Source organism: Ceratotherium simum, chromosome 8 (genome assembly GCF_057802395.1).
Source record: "Ceratotherium simum simum isolate JZ-2026a chromosome 8, ASM5780239v1, whole genome shotgun sequence".
NCBI classification, from domain to species: Eukaryota; Metazoa; Chordata; class Mammalia; order Perissodactyla; family Rhinocerotidae; genus Ceratotherium; species Ceratotherium simum.
The window spans coordinates 81250081-81273742 of record NC_141907.1 but is presented as its reverse complement, the minus strand read 5'-3'; the positions used below and the strand labels follow the sequence as shown (position 1 = coordinate 81273742).

At 34.9% G+C, this 23662-nt stretch overlaps 1 protein-coding gene across 5 annotated transcripts in view; it reads left to right on the top strand.

Moving 5' to 3' along the window:
• STPG2 (sperm tail PG-rich repeat containing 2) overlaps positions 1 to 23662 on the top strand; it is a 223210-nt gene that overhangs the window by 11214 nt on the left and 188334 nt on the right. For 3 of the 5 annotated variants that reach the window (XR_015552964.1, XM_087434618.1, XM_087434617.1), the window contains exons 3-5: positions 6130 to 6288; positions 9871 to 10035; positions 21091 to 21203. Coding sequence is in view for 4 of the 5 variants with exons in the window: in XM_087434618.1 (XP_087290744.1) it covers positions 6130 to 6288; positions 9871 to 10035; positions 21091 to 21203 (437 nt within the window). In the remaining variant the exon portion in view is untranslated. The remainder of the gene's footprint in view (positions 1 to 6129; positions 6289 to 9870; positions 10036 to 21090; positions 21204 to 23662) is intronic. The other 2 variants (XM_087434619.1, XM_087434620.1) reach the window with 2 other exon arrangements.

Genomic DNA, 23662 nt, shown 5'->3' with positions numbered 1-23662 from the left:
TTTTTCTTTCTGCTACTTTGTTGTTAGTGTATAGAAGTGGAACTGATTTTTTAGTGTTGATTTTATATCCTGCAACTTTACCATATTCATTTATTATTTCTAAAAGTTTTTTGGTTGCTTCATTAGGGTTTTCTATATATAAAATCATGTCATCTCCAAATAGTGACAGTTTCACTTCTTCCTTTCCAATTTGGATCCCTTTTATTTCTTTTTATTGCCTGATTGCTCTGCCTAGGACTTCCAATACTATGTTAAATAAGAGTGGTAAAAGTGGGCATCCTTGTCTGGTTCCTCTTCTTAGTGGGATAGCTTTCAGTTTTTATCCATCGAGTATGATATTAGCTGTGGGTTTGTCATATATGGCCTTTATTATGTTGAGGTGCTTTCCTTCTATACCCATTTTATTCAGAGTTTTTATCATAAATAAATGCTGTATCTTGTCAAATGCTTTCTCTACACCTGTTGAGATGATCCTGTGATTTTTATTCTTCATTTTGTTAATGTGGTGTATCCTGTTGATTGATTTGTGAATGTTGAACCATCCCTGCATCCCTGGAATAAATCCCACTTGATCATGGTGTGTGATCTTTTTACTGTATTGTTGTATTTGATTTGCTAATATTTTGTTGAGGATTTTTGCATCAATGTTCATCAGTGATATTGGCCTGTAGTTTTCTTTTTTTGTGTTGTCCTTGTCTGGTTTTGCAGACAAGGTTTCTATGTCAGGGTAATGTTGGCTTTGTAGAATGAGTTAGGAAGCTACCCCCCCTTCTTAAATTTTTTGGAAGAGTTTGGGAAGGATAAGTATTAACTCTTCTTTGAATGTTTGGTAGAATTCACCAGGGAAGCCATCTAGTCCTGGACTTTTATTTTGTGGGAGGTTTTTGATTAATGTTTCAATCTCCTTACTGGTGATTGGTCTATTCAAATTCTCTGTTTCTTCTTGATTCATTTTGGAAGGTTATATGAGTCTAAGAATTTATCCATTTATTCTAGATTATAGAATTTGTTGGTGTATAGCTTTTTGTAGTATTCTCTTTGTATTTCTGAGGTGTCCATTGTATTTCTCCTCTTTCATTTCTGATTTTATTTATTTGAGCCTTCTCTCCTTTTTCCTTTGTGAGTCTAGCTAATGGTTTGTCAGTTTTTTTTTATCTTTTCAAGGAACCAGCTCTTAGTTTCATTGATTTTTTTCTGTTTTTTTTTTAGTCTCTATTTCTTTTATTTCTGCTCTGATTTTTAGTATTTCCTTTCTTCTACTGATTTTGGGCTTGGTTTGTTTTTCTTTTTCCAGTTCCCTTAGGTGCACTCAGAATATCTTTGATGGTCCCTTCATGTTCAAACACAGTGGCTGTAACTCCAATATTATCATAATCAGTAATAGCATCTTTACCTTTTTCACATAAATTTTGCATTCATATGTAATGACTCTGATAACCCTAGCAGACCGTTGTTTCCCCTGTTGAGGCCCAGATGTAGTCATTGTTGCCTTAAATTTTGCATTAGACTTCCTGTATTAATAATAGCAACCATTCTATCCGTTGGGGCTTTTTGGTTGCAAGCCTAAAATAGATTTTTAAGACAGATACTAGGTTTACCATAGAATATTTGTAGAAAATGTACTTGGGTGGCCCATAGACTTGAAGGAAGAATTGAACAGTCAGTTCTTAAGGAAGGACAAGGCTAAGACAATACCAGATATTTCAGTAGTAGGAAGTTCTGCACCATTCAATAGTGAACTGCCATTAGATAACTTAATTCCATAATTTCCTTCCATTTTTCATGTGTGACTCTACTCAAGATTATAATTCCTGGTAGGAAGAATCTGATTGGTCTAGTTTCATTATAGACCCACACCTGTGGTTCCTGGGATAGGGGATCCCATGTTTGGAAACTCCTTTAAAACCACAAAGTATGGGGCAGGTTTGATTGTCACAAAGGTGTAGAATATGCTGTTATGAGCAGATAATAGAAGGGACGATAGACAAATAAAAACAATAGACAATAGATTTCCATTACATTTCACCCCTCTACCGCCCAGTTCTCTTCTGTCTCATGCACATAACACACACACACACACATACACTTCTTCCCATATATGTAATTTTAAAAATGTAATTATTTGATGTATAATTTTAAAATATACCTTCCCAGAATGAGCCAAACTAATGTCTAGTTACTGCATTCAGAGACGATATTACAATGTCACTACCCAATGAATCCTGGATCTCTAGATTAAGGCCATTTCTTCTCTTGTTCTTTCACATTCCTCTTTCATTATTCTGTGACCTGCAGATTAAATGGTAAATATAACATGAGATATTATAAAGAAGTGGTTAGGAGTGTGGACTCTGGAGCTAGGCTACCTAGATTCAAAATCATTATCTGCCACTTATTAGCTGTGAAACTTAATTTTAACCACTTAATCTCTTTGGGCCTGAGTTTCCTCATCTGTTAAGTAGGGGTAATAACTTTGTAGGCTTTTTCTAAGGATTAAATATGTTAATAAGCATTAGAATAGTGCCTGACTATATAGTTAGTTTTCAATAAATTTTAACTATTATTAGTGTTGCCATTTTACAATAGAAGGGGAAAAAAAGAGAGGGAAAATGAAAGAAGCTGATGTAGGAAGCAAGGAAATATAGCTGGGGACCTGTTCTGTTTCTGTAACTGATCACGAGGCTATCGGTAGCTTAAGATTTCCCATTACTCATTCCATGTTCCCCATCTCTTCAACAAAGACTTGATCGTGTGGAGTTCTTAGCTTGGTGGGGTGACTCGAATCTTCAGTTCTAAGGAATCTGAGCTCTTGATTCTCAGGCTTGCTTCCCAAACCTTTAAGTAAACTAGCCCTTAGTATTTTCACTGGATGTTATAGTGAAAGAAAGCTCTGCAGGATGTCCCTGTGTGCTATCCCTCCACACTCCCCTTGGCTCTCATTAGTCCTGTTTTTCAGTCTTGGTTAGGGTTAATCACCTCAGCCAATACATTAACCTCCTTATTTTGCTTTCTGCTTTGTAGCATAGAGAGCCTGGGATAGCCAGTTGATGGTTTCAGCTTCCAATTCAGTGGGACATCAATTGCTCCTCCCTGGGGTCTTAAAACTTCTGGAATACTAGAGCCTAGAGGACAAAAAGCAAAAAATTAGATAGTGAGTCGTTCGATGTATCGTTGGAAGTGTCACTCCTCTTTCCACTCCCACATAGACCAGCATATTATGGGTGTATTGGCTTGCTAGTTCTACCATTGGTTCCCTTATTAAGACTGATATGTAGCTCCAGTATTCCAAGAGGGTAATGTATTAAAATACACAATAGGTAGATTTCAAACTTGTTAAATATAATAAGTATCAGGGTGTTGGAATGTTATTTTATTTAATACTGATTTTAGTCAATTCCACATGTAAAATAATATAAAGTACAATTTAGATCAAATTTTATTTTATTCCAAATTGGGTATGTTTTTTAGATTTCAAGAATAAGAAATTAGGAAATGTGCTTTTTTTGTGTTTAATAGGTGATCTAAGAAAAAGGGTTCTAGGGTTCTTTTTCCTCTTAAAACTATAAACAAATGCCAGGAGAAGATTGATTTCCTTGGTTTAAAAAATGACTTATAACTTATTTACTCGATTGCTGTTTTTTTTTTTTTTGTGGTTTTAAGCTAAAGCCTTGCAGAACTTGTAGAAGTTCAAGAAGTGTGAATTTATCACACTGTTTAAAAAATAAAGTCCATTTCATTTTAAATGGCTAAATTAGGAAATTTGACATGGTTTACATGTTAATTCTGTAATTAATTAATATACTGGGTAATAATTAAAGGGATGATCTTATTGGTAATCAATGCAAGTCTTTAACAATTTATTTTTATACTTTTCTTTTGGAAGCATAGGTTAAAATGTTGCTTTCTATCAGCAATTACTTAGTAAATATTATTTGGAGACTTTAAATAAAATTTTAAAAAACTGAAATTGTGGGTTGTAGTTCTGAGGGCCAACTCCACTGTAGAATACAGAATACTTGAGGCTTTTATAAAAGCAGAACATTTGGGAGTTGATACTGTGAATCCCAGTTTGGTCTTCTCTGTTTCTCTGGTCCTTTTATGGTTATTTCACTTTGGTCGTCACCACTATTCCAAAGTCTGGGATGTGGGTGGGGTATACTTTTTGCCTTTTCAGCTCTTGCTCAGTTATGGGCAAAATTGCTTTTCCTTTGTTTCCTTTAGCATATCTGAAGCATGCTAATTTTTTTCAAAATGAAGTTTGCTTAGTAGAAAAGAACATAAAGGAAATTAAGAAAATAAAAAGCAGAAGAATCAAATTTACAAAGTGCGGGCTTCTGATCATTTGATAGATAATTAGCTTATTAAGTCACATACCTTGTTCTGTTCATATTTTGTTTCCTAGGATGACTCCCTCTCCAAAGTGTCAGTACAAATTTCATTTATGTTTTCTAGTTCTAGTCTCTCCACTTACTGACCTGTTTCTGCATGGCAGGTACCATCTTATTCCTTGCTACATGAGAATGGTTCTAGATGTGGGCATCTCTTCCCTGGGTCCAGATAATAGTTTCTTTCATATTTCTCATTACCTAGGCCTAGGAATAGATGTCCAAATTAGGTCTGAGTTTTGATCTGAGATACACCTCACTACAGCTGAATGACAGAATATTATATGTGATACAGTGCATGGCTTCACCCTTCAGGTGAGACTCTGCTTCCTGTAATGTTGGGAGGTTCATGACAATATAATAATTCATCAAATAACCATAGCATATAGACAAAAGTGCAGTACTCAAGAAGTAGTAAGAACATTTTGTCATAGGTTTTTGTATAAAATGTATAATTACTCAGTAATATAATTTTTTGGTCGTTTATTTGACATATGGCAGTTGCTTTTGTAACCTCTTGTAAGATCAGTACAACTGGTGATTATGAAATATGAATAATCTGAAAAAAAATCCTGGTTAATTTGTACCACAGTTAAAAAATATCAGATTAGATTGATTTTACTATCTTCTGTTGCAGTATTCAATATAAATTCAAATTGCAGTTTAAAATGTAAGATCATAGAGACTATAGTAATGGCTTTCAAAGAATCAAAATTTGAGGAGGTCTTCTCTTCTTATATGATTTTACTTTTTATCAAACTTGTAATATTAATGTTTTTGCAAAATCATTAAAGTCTATTATTATAGATCCAAACTCTTTAAACATAGGAATTGTGATCAATTTAAAGCAGTAATCAAGTGGTGAACTGGCTATATAAGAATACAATTTGACTCATTTTTTAAAAGAAGACCTCTTTATGTATTTCTTAAAAGCTGAATGCAGCTGAATAAGGTGCAAACTAGAGATAGGCTCAGTTAGTAGTGATTGTGAACAACTGACAAGTACACACCATGTGAAAAGGTCTGTTAGTAAATCAAATGCCAACCACTATTATTATGAATCATCTTTGAAATGATTGCACTATGACTGTTTATTGGAACTAGTATGATGGAATTTTATCTGAATGAACTGGCTATTAGCCAGTTGATAATTTTCTGATTCTAGAGAATCCAAATGTGTGGCATGGAGATCCATGGAAGAGTCCTCCCAGTGCCTTCTCTGCAATAAACAATGTTTAAAACGAATGTGAGCATAAAACCAAGCTGTTGCCAATAAGCCTACACAAACGTCCCTGGAAATGACCAAAATGTTATTCATGAAAATAATTAATCCTAAGCAAGTTTGGAAGGTTTTCTTTTTCCCTGCGCTATAAGTACCAACATTTTTAGCTCATTTCAGAGGTCCAGATTCTCCAGGGGCCTGTAAACATACTCTCTTTATTCTTACTCTACAGCTTTGGAGATTCCTTTGTCTCTGATTCCTGTTTTAAAACTGAGTTTTGCATTTTCTTAGCATGTTCTAAGTACAGTAAATTTTAGTTTGAGTTCAGAGTTAAAACTGACAGCTATACTTGTCATCTTCTCTTATTATCCTCTTTTTCCAGAAATATGTCTTCAGTCAAGAGCTTTAACTATCTCGGGTTGGGTTTTGAAACTATTTGTTCATATGTAATATTTATCAAATAGGTATTAATTATAAAGTACTTCTTTTAATTATTTCATATATTTTTTCCCTCTAATTTAGTATAATATAAAAGGAGGCCATAGTCTACAAAATCGAGAGAAACGTTTTAAGAGGATTATTTCAGATGGTCCAGGACCAGCAAGCTATGATCGGTCTTCTCCTGGAACATTAGATATCATGAACAGAAAAGCACTAGAGGCTAAAGAGCGTCTTCACTTAGTACGTTGCTATTTTAAATTATGTTTCTAATGACATTTCTTTTAGTTAAAATAAAATAGAAAAAGTTTAATGTTTTATGTGATAAGTACATTTAAAAAGCCTTACTATGAAAATAGTAGGTTTATTAGTATCCATATTGTAGTTAGTTTATAATTAAATGAATACTTGATGTTTATAAACTTCGGTTTTTTTTTATGAGGAAGATCAGCCCTGAGCCAACATCCGTGCCAATCCTCCTCTTTTTGCTGAGGAAGACTGGCCCTGGGCTAACATCTGTACCCGTCTTCCTCCACTTTATATGGGACACCACCACAGCATGGCCTGAGAGCGGTGCCTCGGTGCACGCCCGGGATCCGAACCAGGGCCGGCAGCAGTGGAGCGCGCACACGTAACCATTATGCCACGGGGCTGGCCCTTATAACCTTCAGTTTTTAACTGTATTAACATCTGACTTCATTTTTGCTTTTGATAAATCTATAATTATTTCCAATGTCTATAGTGAACAGAAGGTAAGGGAGATTTTAAAAACGACCTGAGGGGTTTACCTGTATGTATAGAGAAGAAACTATGTGTTAAGTACTGTCAATAATACAGTGAAATTTAAAAAAATGATTCCTGAAATAAAAAAGTTTAAAATTTAGATGGATGGGAGCTGTATGGATTGCTACTAAGGCACGATGAAATGGGACAGGTGCTAAATGAGTGAGTATGCACTTAAATGCCGTGGGAATTTAAAGGAGGGCTACTACATTATGGGGAAGTGTAACTGGTAGAGGATTTATAGAGGAGGTTGGCCTTGAAGAATAGGGGGAGTATGCATTCTAGGCATGGAGAGCTACATGAGTGAAGACAGAGAAGTGGAATCTTATGGAGGGCAATGAGAAGATTATTTTGACTGGAGCAAAGAATTTGTGTAGGAGACAAGCAGGTGATATGTTTGGAAAGGTAGGTTTGTGTTATGTAATGAATAATTTTTATTTTTATTTTTTATTTATTTATTTAAAAAAAAAATTTTTTTTTTTTAAGATTTTATTTATTTTATTTTTCCCCCCAAAGCCCCAGTGGATAGTTGTGTGTCGTAGCTGCACATCCTTCTAGTTGCTGTATGTGGGACTCGGCCTCAGGATGAATGGAGAAGTGGTGCCTCGATGCGCACCCGGGATCCGAACCCGGGCCACCAGCATCGCAGCGCGCGCACTTAACCACCAAGCCACAGGGCCGGCCCCATGAATAATTTTTAAACCAAAGGCCTACGCCTTTGAAATAAATAATATAATCTAGCAGATTTTGGTCATGGTTTATTTAGAGTGGTTCACTCTTCTCTTTCCATAACTCCTTTACATGGCTCATATTAATTAAATTTTAATCATTTCTTTGTTTAGGAGGATATGTTTTGGGGGTAAGTACTCAGTTGAGTAATAATATCAGCACAGGTTAAGATTTATAAGTGTAATATCAGCTATTTCATGTGTGGGGACAAAGTGAATGTTCATTTACTTGTGCAAGGGTTTATCAGACATTTTTTGAGTGACTTTGTTTACCAGACACGATGCTAGGCCCTGATAATCCATAGAAGACAAATCACTGCTCCCTTGGATCTGTAATTTTAACAGGGAAGTAATGAATGAAATTCTGTACAAAACAGTGGATGAAATGCTATTTTAATAAACATGTATCATAATAAAATGTTCACTAGTAGTCCAAGTAGAGAGCTTTTGGAGGGAACAGGGATATCACAATCAAAGTGGATCTTTTTTTTTGTGAGGAAGACCAGCCCTGAGCTAACATCTGATGCCAATCCTCCTCTTTTTGCTGAGGAAGACTGGCCCTGGGCCAACATCTGTGCCCATCTTCCTCTACTCTACATGGGACACGGCCACAGCACGGCTTAACAAGCGGTGCATCGGTGCGTGCCCGGGATCCTTGGGTGCGTGCCCGGGATCCTTCGCGGGGCTGCCGCAGTGGAGCTCTTGCGCCGTGGGGCCGGCCCCCAAACTGGATCTTGAAGAAGGATTCACTAAGTAGTTAAAAGGAATGGCAGAAACCACTCCAGGCAGAGAAAAACACGTGAATAAAGACAGTGAGGTATTTAATGACATGGTATGTTCAGGGAAGAAGAAAGTTCTTTGGAATATTTGGAGTACAGGATCTAGGGAGAGTAGAGGATGGAGAAAGAGGCAGGGGCTATATTTTGGAAAGTCTGGATATCATGCAAATAATTTTCGAACTTTCCTGTTTTAATTTGGTAATTAGTCACATAAGTATCACTGAAACTACTTAATAGTTGTCTCTAATGATAAAAAAAAGTAAAATTATGCCAGTGGTAGTATGTTTATAACATAACTATATATTAGGCATGTGTGCACTCAACTCTAGCATTTGTTTATTTATTCAAAAACTACAGAGGATCAATATATTCTTAATAAGTAATTTTCCAGATAGCTAAATCTTTTAAATGCAAGTATTTTATTTGATATATTTTATGCTAGTATTTCTAATATATGTTACTCCTTCCTATTTTTATTTAAATTATAAAATATTTTACATTAAAGAAACTTTTTAAAAAAGGATAATCACCCTGAAATTTCTGACTCTAATGTTGATAATTGTTAATTTTTGCATAGCTCCTTTCAGTATTAAATCATATATGTCTATGACTTTCTACACTTACATATAATTTCACATGACTTACATAGCTATAGGCATAAATTCAATTTTATATTTTATGTTTTTTATTTCCTTTTAGCATTATAAACATTTTCCTTGCTACATAGTTTGCAATTAGGATATTTATACAGGGTGCCGGTAATATGGAGATAAGTCAGAAACTGGGAAGGAATGAAGCCAGGAAATGTTACAGAAATGTATAAAATTTGGTTTTGCCTGGCAGACACTGTGATAGCAAAGCACAAGTAGCCACTTTGAACTGCTGATTGTTGGTGTAACTGTAGTAATGAATGCCTGTTTTTTTTTTTTTTTTTTTTGTGAGGAAGATCAGCCCTGAGCTAACATCCATGCCAACCCTCTGCTTTTTGCTGAGGGAGACCGGCCCTGAGCTAACATCTATTGCCAATCCTCCTCCTTTTTTTTTCCCTTTTTCTCACCAAGGCCCCAGTAGATAGTTGTATGTCGTAGTTGCACATCCTTCTAGTTGCTGTATGTGGGACGCTGCCTCAGCATGGCCGGACAAGTGGTGTGTCCATGCGCCCGCATGCGAACCCCGGCTGCCAGTAGCGGAGCACGTGCACCCAACCGCTAAGCCACCGGGCCGGCCCCAAAATGCCTGTTTTTTGAATCAGTAATACTTGCTTTACTAAGCAAGATAAATAACTCAGCCAAGTGAGAGAGACTTCTTGCCTCTTAAGGTGGCTTCAATAGTAATAGTATATATGATCTTGGTTTATATGATGAGATGAGACTTGAATTCACTCCTTTAAATTAGTTTTATAGAACAAACATTTTTGTTTTATATTATGAAACTGATTGTCAATATTTAGTAGTTGCCTTTTAGTAAATTTTAATGTTTTGTTCTTCATTCCTTCTCTTGCCTTTGAGTAAATAATATAAAATGTTTTCTTACAGAAAATTTCAAGGGTACCTACAGTTTCCAGAAGTATTTATGTTCCGTCAATTCCTTCTTGTGGATGGTCATATGGTTATCATATTAATGAGGATGGCAGTATTATAAGACATTTTCCACCTGCTAGTGACAACACACTAGGTCCAGCCTACTATAAACCTCAGTTTGTAAGTAAAATGCATTTCATGTTGACAATTGGGAGCTTGCTTATGATTAGGCAGGTTTTAGTTAATGTAACAGTAACTGCAGTAACAAATAGACCCCCAAATCTCAGTGGCCTAATACAGCAGAAATTTTCTCATCATTCATATGTTTATTTCTTGTTGAAAAGAGACTTTCCTCCATGTAGAGATTCAAGGACACAGGCTTATTCTATTCATGTTACTATTATCCCTGAGGGCCCTGGTGTCATTTGTATCGAGCTGGCTGAAGGAGAAAGAGGGTGCAGGATTGCTAGGAGGAGGTTTTTGTAGGCTAGTCCTGGGAGTTAAAGCTCAGTCAGGTAGACACACTTAACTCCCAAGGGGGCTGGGAAATATAGAAATATAGTCTAACTGTATATGGGAGGAAGAGGAGACAGGTTTAACTTACTAGAAGTCTCTGCTACAATGTATAATCATATGCAATACATAGATATTCTTTTCCTGAATTTGAAAGGGAAAAGGAGCATTTTATTTATAAAAGAATTTGAATCTGATAGGGTAAGCATTATTTATTTCACAAATGATTGTAAAAAACGATAAAGAGCTTCTCTTTGATTAAAATATCAAACATAATATAACAGATCTATTTCATCCAGCTTTTAAATTTCAAACCTGGCCAGAGTTGAGTCAAAATTTCATTCAGCCAGTTGAAATGTCTTGAGTTATCCCTGAATATAGATAATATGTCTGATTTAAGTACATAGTGCTTTGAACCTGTTGTATTTTCGTATGTTTATGAGATCTGAAAGAAGTAATCCTGGTCAAGAAACTGGCAAAAATTAAATGTAGACTTAAGGAGCAGCTGAAGAGATACCTTGGGCAAAGAACAGATATTCTCAGGACTTGGTTTGACCTTCACTCCCAGTACTCAATACTTTTTTGTTTGTCGTGTCTCCGTCTTTGCACTTAGGCTCTCAGCACCTTCAGAAACCATTTAGTTTGTGGCAGTAGGAATACTGGGGCATTTTGGGGACTTAGATTCTTTGAATTTTTTTGTTAAGTTTTTTTGTTAAGATATTTTTATTGTAATTTATATAATTACAATTGAATACTATAAATATAATAATAGATACTCATGTACCCACCATCACATATAACATTAAAATTGTCACACTCGAATTAGCTATATTTTAAAATAAATATATTATTGCAATTATTGCCCTACCCAGTTTCCCTCCCTCCATTCTTCTCCCTTTGCCAAAGTAAACACTAAATCTTTATTACATACATGAATAACAATATATATTGTGTGACTTAAAAAATTTAAGTAAATGGTATTATCTGGTATGTAGGTTGCTTGCTATTTCACTTAATGTTATATTTTCTAGATTTAACCATATGGATATATTTGATCTAATTCATTCATTGTTCCAAGTTAGTAAGTTTCTTTTTTAAAAGATAATTTGAAATTTTGAAATAGTTTCAGACTGATAGAAAAGTTACAAGAATAATACAAATAATTCCCATATATTTTTCACTCAGATTCTGCAGTTAACACTTTATCACATTTGCTTTATCATTTTTTCTTTCTCTATATTTATATTATTATTTTATTCAGCAATTTGAGAGTATTTTTCAGACATGATGCTCCTTTACTCCTAAATACTTCAATGTAAATTTCCTAAGAACAAAGCATTCTCTTTTATAACCACAATGCAATTATCAAAATCAGGAAATTTTCATTTTTATAAGACTATTATCTAATTTACGTATCTTTAAAAATATTTCTAATTATCTCAATGATATCCTTTAAAAAAAGAATTTGGTCCACAGTCCAATCTGGTATTACATGTTGCATTTAGTTATCATATCTCCTTAGATTCCTTTAATTTGGAACAGTTCTTCAGTCTTTCTTTGTCTTTTGTAACCTTGACTTTTTGAGGAGTACAGGCTATTTATTTTGTAGAATATATCTCAATTTTGGGTTTGTGTATATTTTCTCATTATTAGAATAAGTTTATATATTTTGGCAGGAATACTACAGAAGCGATGTATCCTCAATGTGTCACATAAAGAGGCACAAGGTGTCTATTTATCCTATAATTGGTGATGTTAACTTGAGGTGGTGTCTTCCAGTTTTATCTACTGTGAAGTTACTATTTTTTAAAATTTATAAATATTTTGGAGAGTTACTTTAAGAAAAAATAGATATCCTATTCCTCATCTAACTCTCACTTACTATTTTAACATTCATTGATGATGCCTGAATCCATTTTACTGTGATGTTTATCAAATGGTGGTTTTCTAACTCCATCTTTTCTTTACAATTTTTTGTTGGCATTTTACTATAAAGAGTTTTATCTTCTTTCCCATTTATGTATTTATATCAGTATGGATTCATGAATTCCTGTTTTACTCAAAGGGTTATTATTTATTACTCTCATTATTTATTTTGAGGTTTAAATTACCTCAGATTTGACCCTTGGGAGCCCTTTCAAGCTGCTTCTTTTGTCTTTCTGACATATCCCAATCATTCTTTGAGCATTTCCTTACCTTCTGGTACAATAAGATGTTCCAAGGTTACCTCATTTTTTTCACTGTCCCAGCCTTAGAATCAGCCATTTTTTCAAGGAGCCCTACTTTCCTTTAGTGGAGAATGGTATTTCAAAACAAGATCAGTACACTAGATACGCACATTGCTACTGGGATTTCATTGCTTCTGGGCCAACTCAGTGGAAGAGTTAGAAATTTATACTTATTTTTTATCTATCTGTCTATTAAAAACTTTGAGTTTATACCAATACCTCCAATTCTGCAGGTTTATTCTAGTCTTTCCTTTACCACATTTGAACTCCTTTCTTTCACGATGAGAAACCTGGCTCCTATCATCCTCAATATATTTACTTATTTGCTTAATCCTATAAAACACTGAAAGTAGTTTCAGAATTGCTAACCCAACACTGCAAAAAACAGACTTGAAATGGTACAAATCTCTCAGCTCTAGGTGGCTTTGAGGCTCTACACAAGCAGAAAGTGAAGGCTAAGGCAGACTTGTAAACTGCCGACTTGAGCATTGAAGGTGTGCCTCAACACATGCACAGAGCACCCTTGCAAAGCTGAGAGACCTACTGGCTCAAGGCGTTTAGGGAAACCTCTGTCTAACCATTACCTGACCACTCGGCTAACCAGGCTGAAACTTCAGTGGACACACATGACAAAGAATGCAGAATTTAGAGAATTAGTCCGGGAAAATCACTAAACAAGCAAACAACTTACAAACCCTTGGGGCAGGAAGACATTCTGATTTTCAGAGTTGCCACATTATATTATCTAAAATTTTTCAGCAAAAAATTATGAGACATGCAAAGAACAAAAAAAAATATGGCTTATGCGTAGGAAAAGAAGCAATCAATAGAAACTATTCTTGGGCTGGCCCTGTGGGTTAGCGGTTAAGTGCGTGTGCTCCGCTGCTGGCGGCCTGGGTTCGGATCCTGGGCGCGCACCGACGCACCGCTTCTCCGGCCATGCCGAGGCCACGTCCCACATACAGCAACTAGAAGGATGTGCAACTATGACATACAACTATCTACTGGGGCTTTGGGGAAAAAAAAAGAGGAGGGTTGGCAATAGATGTTAGCTCACAGCCAGTCTTCCTCAGCAAAAAAAGGAGGATTAGGATGGATGTTAGCTCAGGGCTGATCTTCCTCACAGGAAAAAAAAAAAAAAAGAAACTATTCTGGAGGAAGCCAGGATGTTGGACTTATTAGACAGTCTTTAAATAAGCTATTTTAAATATATTCAAAGAAGTAAAAGAAGCTATGTATAACTGTGTATAACTAGAACTAAAGGAAAGTATAAGAACAGTGTCTCGCCAAATAGAGAATATCAGTAAAGAGATAGAAATTATAGAAAAAAAAAACAAGTAGAAATTCTGAAATTGAAAAGTACAATCATGGAAATGAAAAATTCACTAGAGGGATTCAATAGCAGATTTGAACTGGCAGAAGAAAGAATTAGCAAACTTGAAGACAAGTCAATTGATGTGCAGTCTTATAAACAGAAAGAAAAAAGAATGAAGAAAAATAAACATAGCCTCAGAGAATTGTGAGACACCATCAAGTATACCAACATATGCATAACGGGAATCCCAGAAGGAGAAAAGGAAGAGAAAGGGGCAGAGAGAATACTTGAAGAAATAATGACTGAAAACATCCCAAATTTGGTGAAAAACATTAATCTACACATACAAGAAGCTCAGTGAATTCCGAGTAGTATGAATGCAAAGAGATGCACACCTAGACACATCACAAACTATTGAAAGACAAAGACAGAGAAATCTTGAAAGCAGCAGGAGAAGTAACAAGGAATACCTAATAAGATTAACAACTGACTTACCAGGAACTATGGAGGCTGGAAGTCAATGGGATGATATATTCAAAGTGCTGGAAAAAAAAGACTGCCAATGAAGAATTCCATAATCAGCAAAACTATTCTTTGTAAATGAAGGCAAAATTAAGACATTCCCAGATAAACCGAAACTGATAGAATTTATCTCTAGTACATCCCCTGAAATGAATACTAAAGGGAGTTCTTCAGGCTGAAATGAAAGGTCATTAAGCAATAACTCAAACCCACACAATTTTTTTTTTTTTAAAGATTTTATTTATTTATTTTTCCCCCAACGCCCCAGTAGATAGTTGTCTGTCATAGCTGCACATCCTTCCAGTTGCTGTACGCGGGACGCGGCCTCAGCATGGCCGGAGAAGCGGTGCATTGGTGCGATCCCGGGATCCGAACCCGGGCCGCCAGCAGCAGAGCGCACGCACCCAACCGCCAAGCCACGGGGCCGGCCCTCAAACCCACACAATTAAAGAACAATGGTAAAGATAAATACATAAGCCAGTATTTTTTTTTGGTTTGTAACTCCCCTTTTAGATTCCTATTGATTATGGAACATACTAGAAATGATACATTTTATGTTCAAATACAGATGTTTTAAGACCTGATGGACTGCTCCATGCTATAAAACTTATGAAGAATCAGGTTACCTCTGGTAAAATGGAGAGTAAGAATATTTTAAATTATAGATGTGTCTTCTGTTCTCACTTTGAGAATTCCCATTTCTTTCTGGCTGTAGAGTCTTTTGTCCCAAGAATATTTTGCTCCCCCCTCTGTGCCATATCTGGTTTTCCAGGCCTTGACTATCCCATCATCCTGTTAATATCAAAATAATTATTCTTCATCAACAGACAGTGCTATTATCTTAGATATTTGAGTAAGATATACTTAGAAGAACAATGGAGATAAATTCTGTAAAAATTACAGTGAAATTAATGGAAGTCCTATGGTCTAATATTAGTATATTCTGTCCAAGGTAAAGAACAGTTATGGGAGGTAGTGTAATGGGGCCAGACTGCCTGGATTTGTTTCTTGGCTTCACCACTTAATAGTTATTTGTCCTTGGCCAAGTTACTTAAGGTCTTTGTGCTAAGTTTCCTTATCTGAAATATCCTGGGAAAAAACTTTGGTCTAATATATTTGAACTAGTGTTTTTTTTTTTCACAATAGTCATAGATCCTTGGCCTTAGCTTAAACAGTTCTCTGATAACTCTTAACTTAAATCTTAAAATGTTATTCTTGCTTTAAAATTATATTTTTTATATATAATTCTTTGTTTTGGAATAATATATCATCTATTAGAAGGCCATAATAATGCCTCCAAGCTTCCCTGGATGTACAAAACCTTTTTCATATATGAATAAACATTGCTTTGACATATAAAATTAGATTTCTTTCTAGATAAATTATTATTCATAGAAGACAGAAATAATAAGAAGAAAATTTATTCCATAATTTTAATAGGTCCAATTTATTTGATGACCTACTTTAGTAATTATTGAGTCAATCCAATTTTATTTATTAGAGTAAAAATCTAGATATAATTTAAGAAAACATGTTATGTAAAAACATGGATTTACATATAAAGACATAGTTGTTAATATTCAGGAAGATTCAACAAAGTTTAATTTGAATTTAATTATGGTATTTTCTGAAATCTCCATCTTGAATTTGGGAGAAGAACTAGAGATAGGGTATCAAAGCTTAGCAGCTGAAGGCTTTATTTTCTTGTTTTTCCTGCAGGAAAAAAACACAGGTTCCTCAAAGACTACTGCAAAATTGATAATATAGTAATGTTAATTCAAATATTATCCAAATTTCTGATAATTCTATATATCTCTTCAGCTGCTTTTTGAGATAATACTACATGTGGGCTCAGTTTCCAAATGTGAATATTACTAGAAAATTAAGAAAATAATCTAACAGATGGGTAATTATTGTGGTTCTTCCCCGAAATGGTGAATGACATCTGCTGAAGGTGTCTTTTATAGCTTAAATATAGAAGCAACTCTGAAATTGAGTTATATAAGACTCTGGCCAACAAATGATGTTTTAGCTATATTTAATCTGTAAAGAGAAAATGTCTCTATATATTATTTTGTGTTACATTTTGAATTATAGAATTTAGCTTCTTTCTCTTTTTTTTAGAAGAGCCCAGGTAACCATTAGAAATGTACTTTTCAGAGGTGGATTTCACAAGCAAAATTTGCGGTTGGAATTATGACACTGACATATTTGCTAATGAAGACCTGCTGGGATATACCTGTGTGCTGCCACACTGGAAGGCAGTCCATTAGTGTTTGAATTGGTGCACTTTGGGACTTTTAATTCTTCACAAGTTCTATTTCCATGCTTAATTATAGAAAAGACACGGGGGGAAGTTGCATAGCCCCTTCTTCATTCATTTCATTGTCAATGGGAGTGGCAATGAGTAATTCTTCTTCAAGTTCTGTTACAACATTCACATAAAATAATACACCTCCATGCTGAGTTTGCTTGAATTAAGTCATATTTTATTTGCTAATGATTTTCCATGTTGACAGTGACCTTGAAGTTGGTATTGTCAACACTTCTTGACATAAAGAGAGTGTGATTTTGAGTTGAGTGCATCAATTTATTCTTCATTTTCTGTCTGTATTTTTGAAAGGCTTTTAAATTAAAATTTCTGATTGAACACTTACCTGAGTACTGCAGAAGTTAGTGAGTTAAGTAGTTGTCAATTCACATGGTTTAACTGAAATGAATTTTAGTGTGTGCGTACGAAAAAGATTTAGCTAATGTCTTGAATGGTGTGTGTGTATGTATATGCGTAATCTTTCCTTCTACTGGATTACCTTAAGAATTGTTAAACAGTTGAACCACAAAATCACAATAATATAAATTAACCTGAAGAAAGCTTCTTGGACATAATTCTGCCCAAGGTCCTGAAATGCTGGGTTAAAAGAATTGATATGAAACTTAACATGTATTTTTTAAGCTATAAAAATGTGATGTAAAAGATGATTTATCAAAATGCTCTGTTTTAGAATATTGATTTTTTTTTTACAAATATATAGGCTATAGTAAATCAGATTACAAATTATAAAGTAATTACAAATATATAGGTTATATATTAGATATACTGCCTGAAATATATAAAATATCTAACATATCTAATTTGGCTGTATTATATTAGAACAAAGTTCTACATTTGTGTACTTCACTGCTTATTATGCCTAAAATCTGCACAGTTATGAAATTCTGCTTAATTTCTTAGTAAAAATAGAGTACAACACAAATGACAAAGTTTACTCTTTCTAACACCAAAATCGTATATGTACTTTAAAATCAATGGCTCTATTAGGTAATTCCATTTGAAAGATGGTGCAGAACACTTACTTTAGCAAAAGAAAGTGTTGTGTAGCTCATCATTCTTTCTTTTCCAGAAGTTCTGTAGGGTGCAGCAGTCTTTGGAGTTGCCACTGACCCAAAGGAACAGGCTGCTTTTCAGCTACTCTGGTGGATGCTATGGTTCCTTCCAGTACTCCTCTAGTACCATCTGCTGCTCTGCTGCACACGTCAGCCTGTGCCATTTTTCTGTGCTGTTCTGATAGATGTTATAGCATTTGTCTCTAGAACCCCAGACTCAAAAGCCTTGGGATGATCTGACTCCTTATTTCCTTTTGCGTTATACTCAGGAATGCCAAAGGAGTGTATACCCATTGTGTTGTAGAGATTGGTGGGGTAGCTCTTGCAGTTTTTATTCATAGCTCTGTTCCTTCTACAATTGACAAGCATCTGGGCTTGGGAGTTATGTATCACCTAGGCAACCTACTTATAATAATACTAATATCTTACTTTGATAAAGTGCTTTATAGTGTTATAGCTTCATATGTTAAGGCTGAACGTCCATAGTGAAGAGGGGAAAATACCTCTCTGCTCTTTTTGTTATAATCCACTAGAAGGGATCTGCATATCAATAATCTAAGCACATTGAGACCACTTACAGTGCTAGAAATATTCTTAGTGGAAATAAAGATTAATCCTTTTTATTTATGTAACAAATTTTCCTATCTTCATTGGATTGTGGGTACTAAAGAGAGTCACAATTATGTTAATAACTCAAATGTATGTATGTTGTCTCCTCCTATTGATGTAGAGGACGTAGAGGACGTTCAGCCTTTGGCAAAGTTCCCCTTCCCAGGTGTTTCTAGAATTCCTCAGGGGCTGTCTCAGCCGTCCTCCTGAACAAGTCTGTCTCCACTGAGACAGCTGCTGCTCCACCAGGCACTTCAGTCTCTTGCCAGATGGTGCTCTCTGCTGGGCATTTCCAGCAATGTGCTTGATCACAGCTAAAGCTGCGTGATGAGCCAGGGTAAAGTTGAGGGGATAATGCCGTTTCTCTGTCTTATACTCTATTAGAGGGGTCTAAAAGTGGTGCTAATTTTTACCAGTGTTTTAATGAAACAGGTCTTTTAGATTTTTATCATGGCACCTTTGTGCTCTACAGGACACAGGCTTAAACCCAGTGGGGACCGTCTGTTAGGAGGCAAATTCAATCAACAGAAAATACTTGCTTTAGCATTGCTACTCTTTTGACACTAGGATTTTCTTACTGGATGAGGGTCATCATGATTAGCTGCTTCTCATAGGATTAGTTTTCACATACACCTTCTGGTTGACTTGCTCTGTTAGTTCATTACACATTCCCAAACATGTCTGAATCTTAGTTGGACATGGCTGGTAACTCTCTGTTTCTCCACCCTCAGCCCCAACATCCTCCACTACCCCAAGCAAGGAACATACAAGGGGATTTACTGAAGTTGAAGCAGGAGAAACCTTTAGAAAAACTATAATTCAGTTTCTCTATGAGATTGCATCTATGATAAAAGAATCAACAATGGTCCCATTTCACTTCATGCAAACATCAAAGTTCTGTCAGAGATTATGTTGGCCCCTATTTGATTCTTTAAGATCAGGTGGGTGTAGAATGGAAAGTTTAGTTTTATTATGTTTGTATTTTGTGATATCTAAGGACTAGTTGTTGGTGCTAAGTTCTAGGTTTTAAAGGCATTTTCCCATAGTAGGGAATTTTAGTGCTGTACCAGCTTCTCTTTGGATTTTGTTGTGGCATCTCAAAGCTTTCTGGAGTGCTGCCTCTCTAATTAGAGTCTGTCCTCATTAGGGGCCAGTGGCAGTGCTTCCAGTTTATTTTCAATCATCCACACCAAGAATAGAGTGGGTGTTAGCATTCTCTTTCATCACTTCATGTAATGGCACTGGTGCAAATCTCCAAAGTTATTAGTAGTTTTGAGAATTGCTCTCTACTCACTACCCAAGAGTCCATCCTTAACTCCAGTTTCTGTCCTTCGGGGGATGTTAATAGGGTTCAGCTGAGGTTCTTTTCACATGCAGTGAGGTCTTTTTCTGGTTCTAGTCTCTGCTGTGGTATATTTTCCAGAAATTCCTTGAAGTTTTAGAATGTGAATGATACCTTCTCTTAGTTTCTACCACTGATAATTTGTGTTTATTTTATACACCTTTGAAATTTTGGTGAGAGTGGGGCAGATGTGGGTTTGATTCACCACTTTGAACTGCAATTATACTTTTTAATCACTAATATTACTATTTATTTCATTAATATTGTTTATAATAGTAATTGAGAGAGGTTGTTTCCACTGTTCTAGAATAATAATAGTCATCTAGAACAACTGACACACTGTTTTATGTGGTTAAACTATAAGTTTATGTTATGGGGATTTTATTCAAGATATATATTAATTGTTTTAATAATTTAAGCTTATTTTAAAACTATATTTTTACAAATGTGAACTGAAAAATAAGCTAAATAGACTAGAGTTTACCTTTTAACATCAGTTAAAAAAATGAGATTTTTAAAAATTCTTAAATGATTTAGAATGTATTAGGTCAACAGAAGAGAATTCCTATAAGAGAAGCTACTGTTCTTGTGTTATACTTTACTATTTTATTAGTTTCTAATGAAACCAAGTGCTTTAACTTTACTAGAGTGACCTTTTTAATGGGTCATGCTTAATTTTGACATTTATTATAGTGGATGTAAAGGAAAGATGATTGTTGATTTCTCATGTCACAAAAAATTTCTTTGGCATTAAAAGACTGATTCTGACCTTGAGCATTAACAATAAAATGAACTAGGGATAGTGGTTAATTTATTGTTATATATATCTTATTCTTTTAAAAGGTTACATAAATATGTTATAGTTTTAAATACTAGGTAATTAGAAGTTATCTAATATCTGTTGGTGATGTTTGAATTTTAATTTAATTTCTTGAAATTAATTTAATTTCTATTTAATTAAGCCGTAGGCTTTCCCATTCCCTAAATCGTACAATTCTGCCTCCCTCCCTTTTTTAAATGACGAGGAGCTAACTTGCCCTTAAGATTTTAGATTGCTGAGTGTACTGCCAAGAGCAAAGCTGTTCATATTGGTGGAGGATATGCTAAAACTAGAGGCACTTCTCTGGGAATCCCGGCTGACTCAGGAGTGGAATGGGGCACAGCAGTGGTAACTTAGCTTGAGATGTATGAAGGAAGATTTAGCATTTACCAGTGGAAACTCCTTGACCAAGGCCTTGTTTTAGCCTTAAGTAAAGTTAAACATTGTTTCATGACTTATTTAAACTATATCTCATCTTCACTTTTTTTTGTTTTGTTTTTAGGATTTTTCCAATGCAACTTTGAAATACAAGGGGATACATTTTGGCAGCTCTTTGGGAAGACTACAGTTACCTATAAAGTCAGGGCCTGGTCCTGGGCAGTATGATGTAGTCCAGTGAGTAGAAAAAAATAGCATACCTTGAATGTGGTTCTTGACTATAAAGTATTCTAATAATTCAGACTAAGTTATGCTGTTATGAGGAAAAAATCAGTATGAAAAACTCCAAGAAGAATTGTATTTTAGAGTAACCTATATGAAAACTATTGCTTTTTTGTGAGCCAGATCCTGTGCTACCTGCTTTACATATATTACCTATTGAATCTTCACAAGTCTCTGTGTGGTTACTATTGTTATACCTATTTTATCAGTGAAAAATCCAAGGGTCAAAGAGAATAAATAACACATTCAAGATCATGTGGCTATTAAGTGGCAGAGCTAGACTTTAACAGAGGCCATTTGATTATACAGCCCATGTATCTAAGTACTAAAATGTACTGTCTTTAATTATAAAAGAGACAAAAGATCAGAGAAAATATAAAAGAAGGTGACTGGAATTCTCTGTCTTGTCCCTGGCTCTGATGTCCATTTTTCTGATTTAGAAGGCATTCTCAGTATGAGTCAGAGCTATAACGTTAGGTTGGAGGTAATATTTATGAAGTTTAACTAGGAAATACATTTCTGGCAAAATAATTCTTCTGTCTTTATTTTCTCCTTCTCCTACAGTAAGGCCTTAGACATGAGTCCATGGAAGGCAAAATTGGGTAACAAATACCATGTTGTCCTCAGAATCTACCACTACTTTTTATGGTTATTTTTTTTTAGTGGGGTCTGGCGTATCTGCCTGATTCTTTCTCTCTCGTAGGATGAGTTTTCTTGCAAGAAGACCCACAGTGATTATCTATACAGTTAGTTTGCTAGACAGATCCAGACACATCTGTACAGCAGCAGTGACATAGCTTAGGATCTTACTTGAACTCCTCTGCTACTGTTCTTATTGAACAAACATAGTTTGAATTCTTGCTTATGTGCTAGTACTAAACTTAGTAACTGAGAATAAAAAGAATAAAACATGGTCCTTGTTTTTGGGAATTTATACTCTATTCTATTGTTCTATCCATTATTTCACTTCCCTGATATGGGAGATACACCTTGAATTTTTATTCTTTTAGTAGTGACACTAGAACTTTTACATGTATATTTAGCTTAATGGGATCTAAACTTAGTATCTTGGTCATTTTTCCAAACGAAACAAAGTCTATCAGATTCTCTAACTCTGCTTATCCCCTTGGCATATGCTTTTGTTATTCAGTATTCTAATCTTATCCTTTTCTTCTTTTAGTTTCGCTGGTTTGCTTATCTATGTCTGCCTGCCTGCCTGCCTGCCTGTCAGTTTTATTGAGGTTTAATTAACATAATGCAAAATTAACCTTTTTTAAGGCGTGTAGCTCTGTGATGATTGTTTTCCATCCATTCCACTGCAATTCTAAGTACTTTAAGCACAACCAGAACTCTGTCTAATCATGTTGCTCTGATTTGGCTTGGGAGTTTTTTCCTAACAGTCCTTTGTACTTCTCCAACCCTGTCTCACTCCTATTCTTCTCCTATTTTTTCGATGCAACTTTTACTTTGATCTTTATTATTTCCCTTGTTTCTTCTCTTCCTCTATTTGTGCTTTCACTTTTGCTTGTAGGAATGTATCCGTATAGATTGTGTTCCAGACTGCTTCAGAATGTCACCATTTCCATAATTTGTCTGCTCTTTGGTTTTGTCAGCCTTCACTGACTTTTATTTGGAGTTGTCTGGCAGTTGACATTTTCTACCTTTTTTTTTTTTTTTTTTTTACTTTTTGTTTTATTGGTTGAGTCAGAATTATTCTGGGAGATTTGCTACAGTGTAAAAGTGGAGACACTTGGCCCCTCTAAATGGAAAAATGAGCTTTTGGATCTCTTTTTGGGAAAGACACAGACCTAAATGATATGTGACCCTTCTGATATCCTAAATATAAATTTGTTATCCATAAAACTATTTGAGGTTTTGAAAACAAGTTCATTTGTTGAATTTTGTGAGAAAAAAAATCAGAAGTCAGCATTTAACAGTGAACTGAGATATTAAATGCATATTTAAATCATAGCAATGTCAAACAAAGAAAATAATGGCAATTATGTAACTTAAGCATTTGTTTTTCTGTTTTTTTATTATCTGTTTTTTAATCTACTTATGTTCAGTATTGTTCATGGAAAATGTTTAGTATGAGATGTTTTTTGAAATTCTGTTTAAAAAATAGAAAAAAAATAGTAGTATAGTCAGTGTAGCCTATTTAAATATAATTCTTGTAGTGATAATAGCTAACAGTTATTGTGTACTTTTTATGGGCCATGTGTGGCACTAAACACTTCATATATATTATCTACCTTCATCACTACAACCTTGAGAATTGTGTATTACTATTTCCAATCAGGTGAGGAATCTAATCTGAAGCTTAGAGAAGTTAGGTGATTTGTGTAAGGTCACACAGTTAGTAGGTAGCAATGCTATGATTCACATCAGGCTGACTCCAAAGCTTGGGCTCTTAA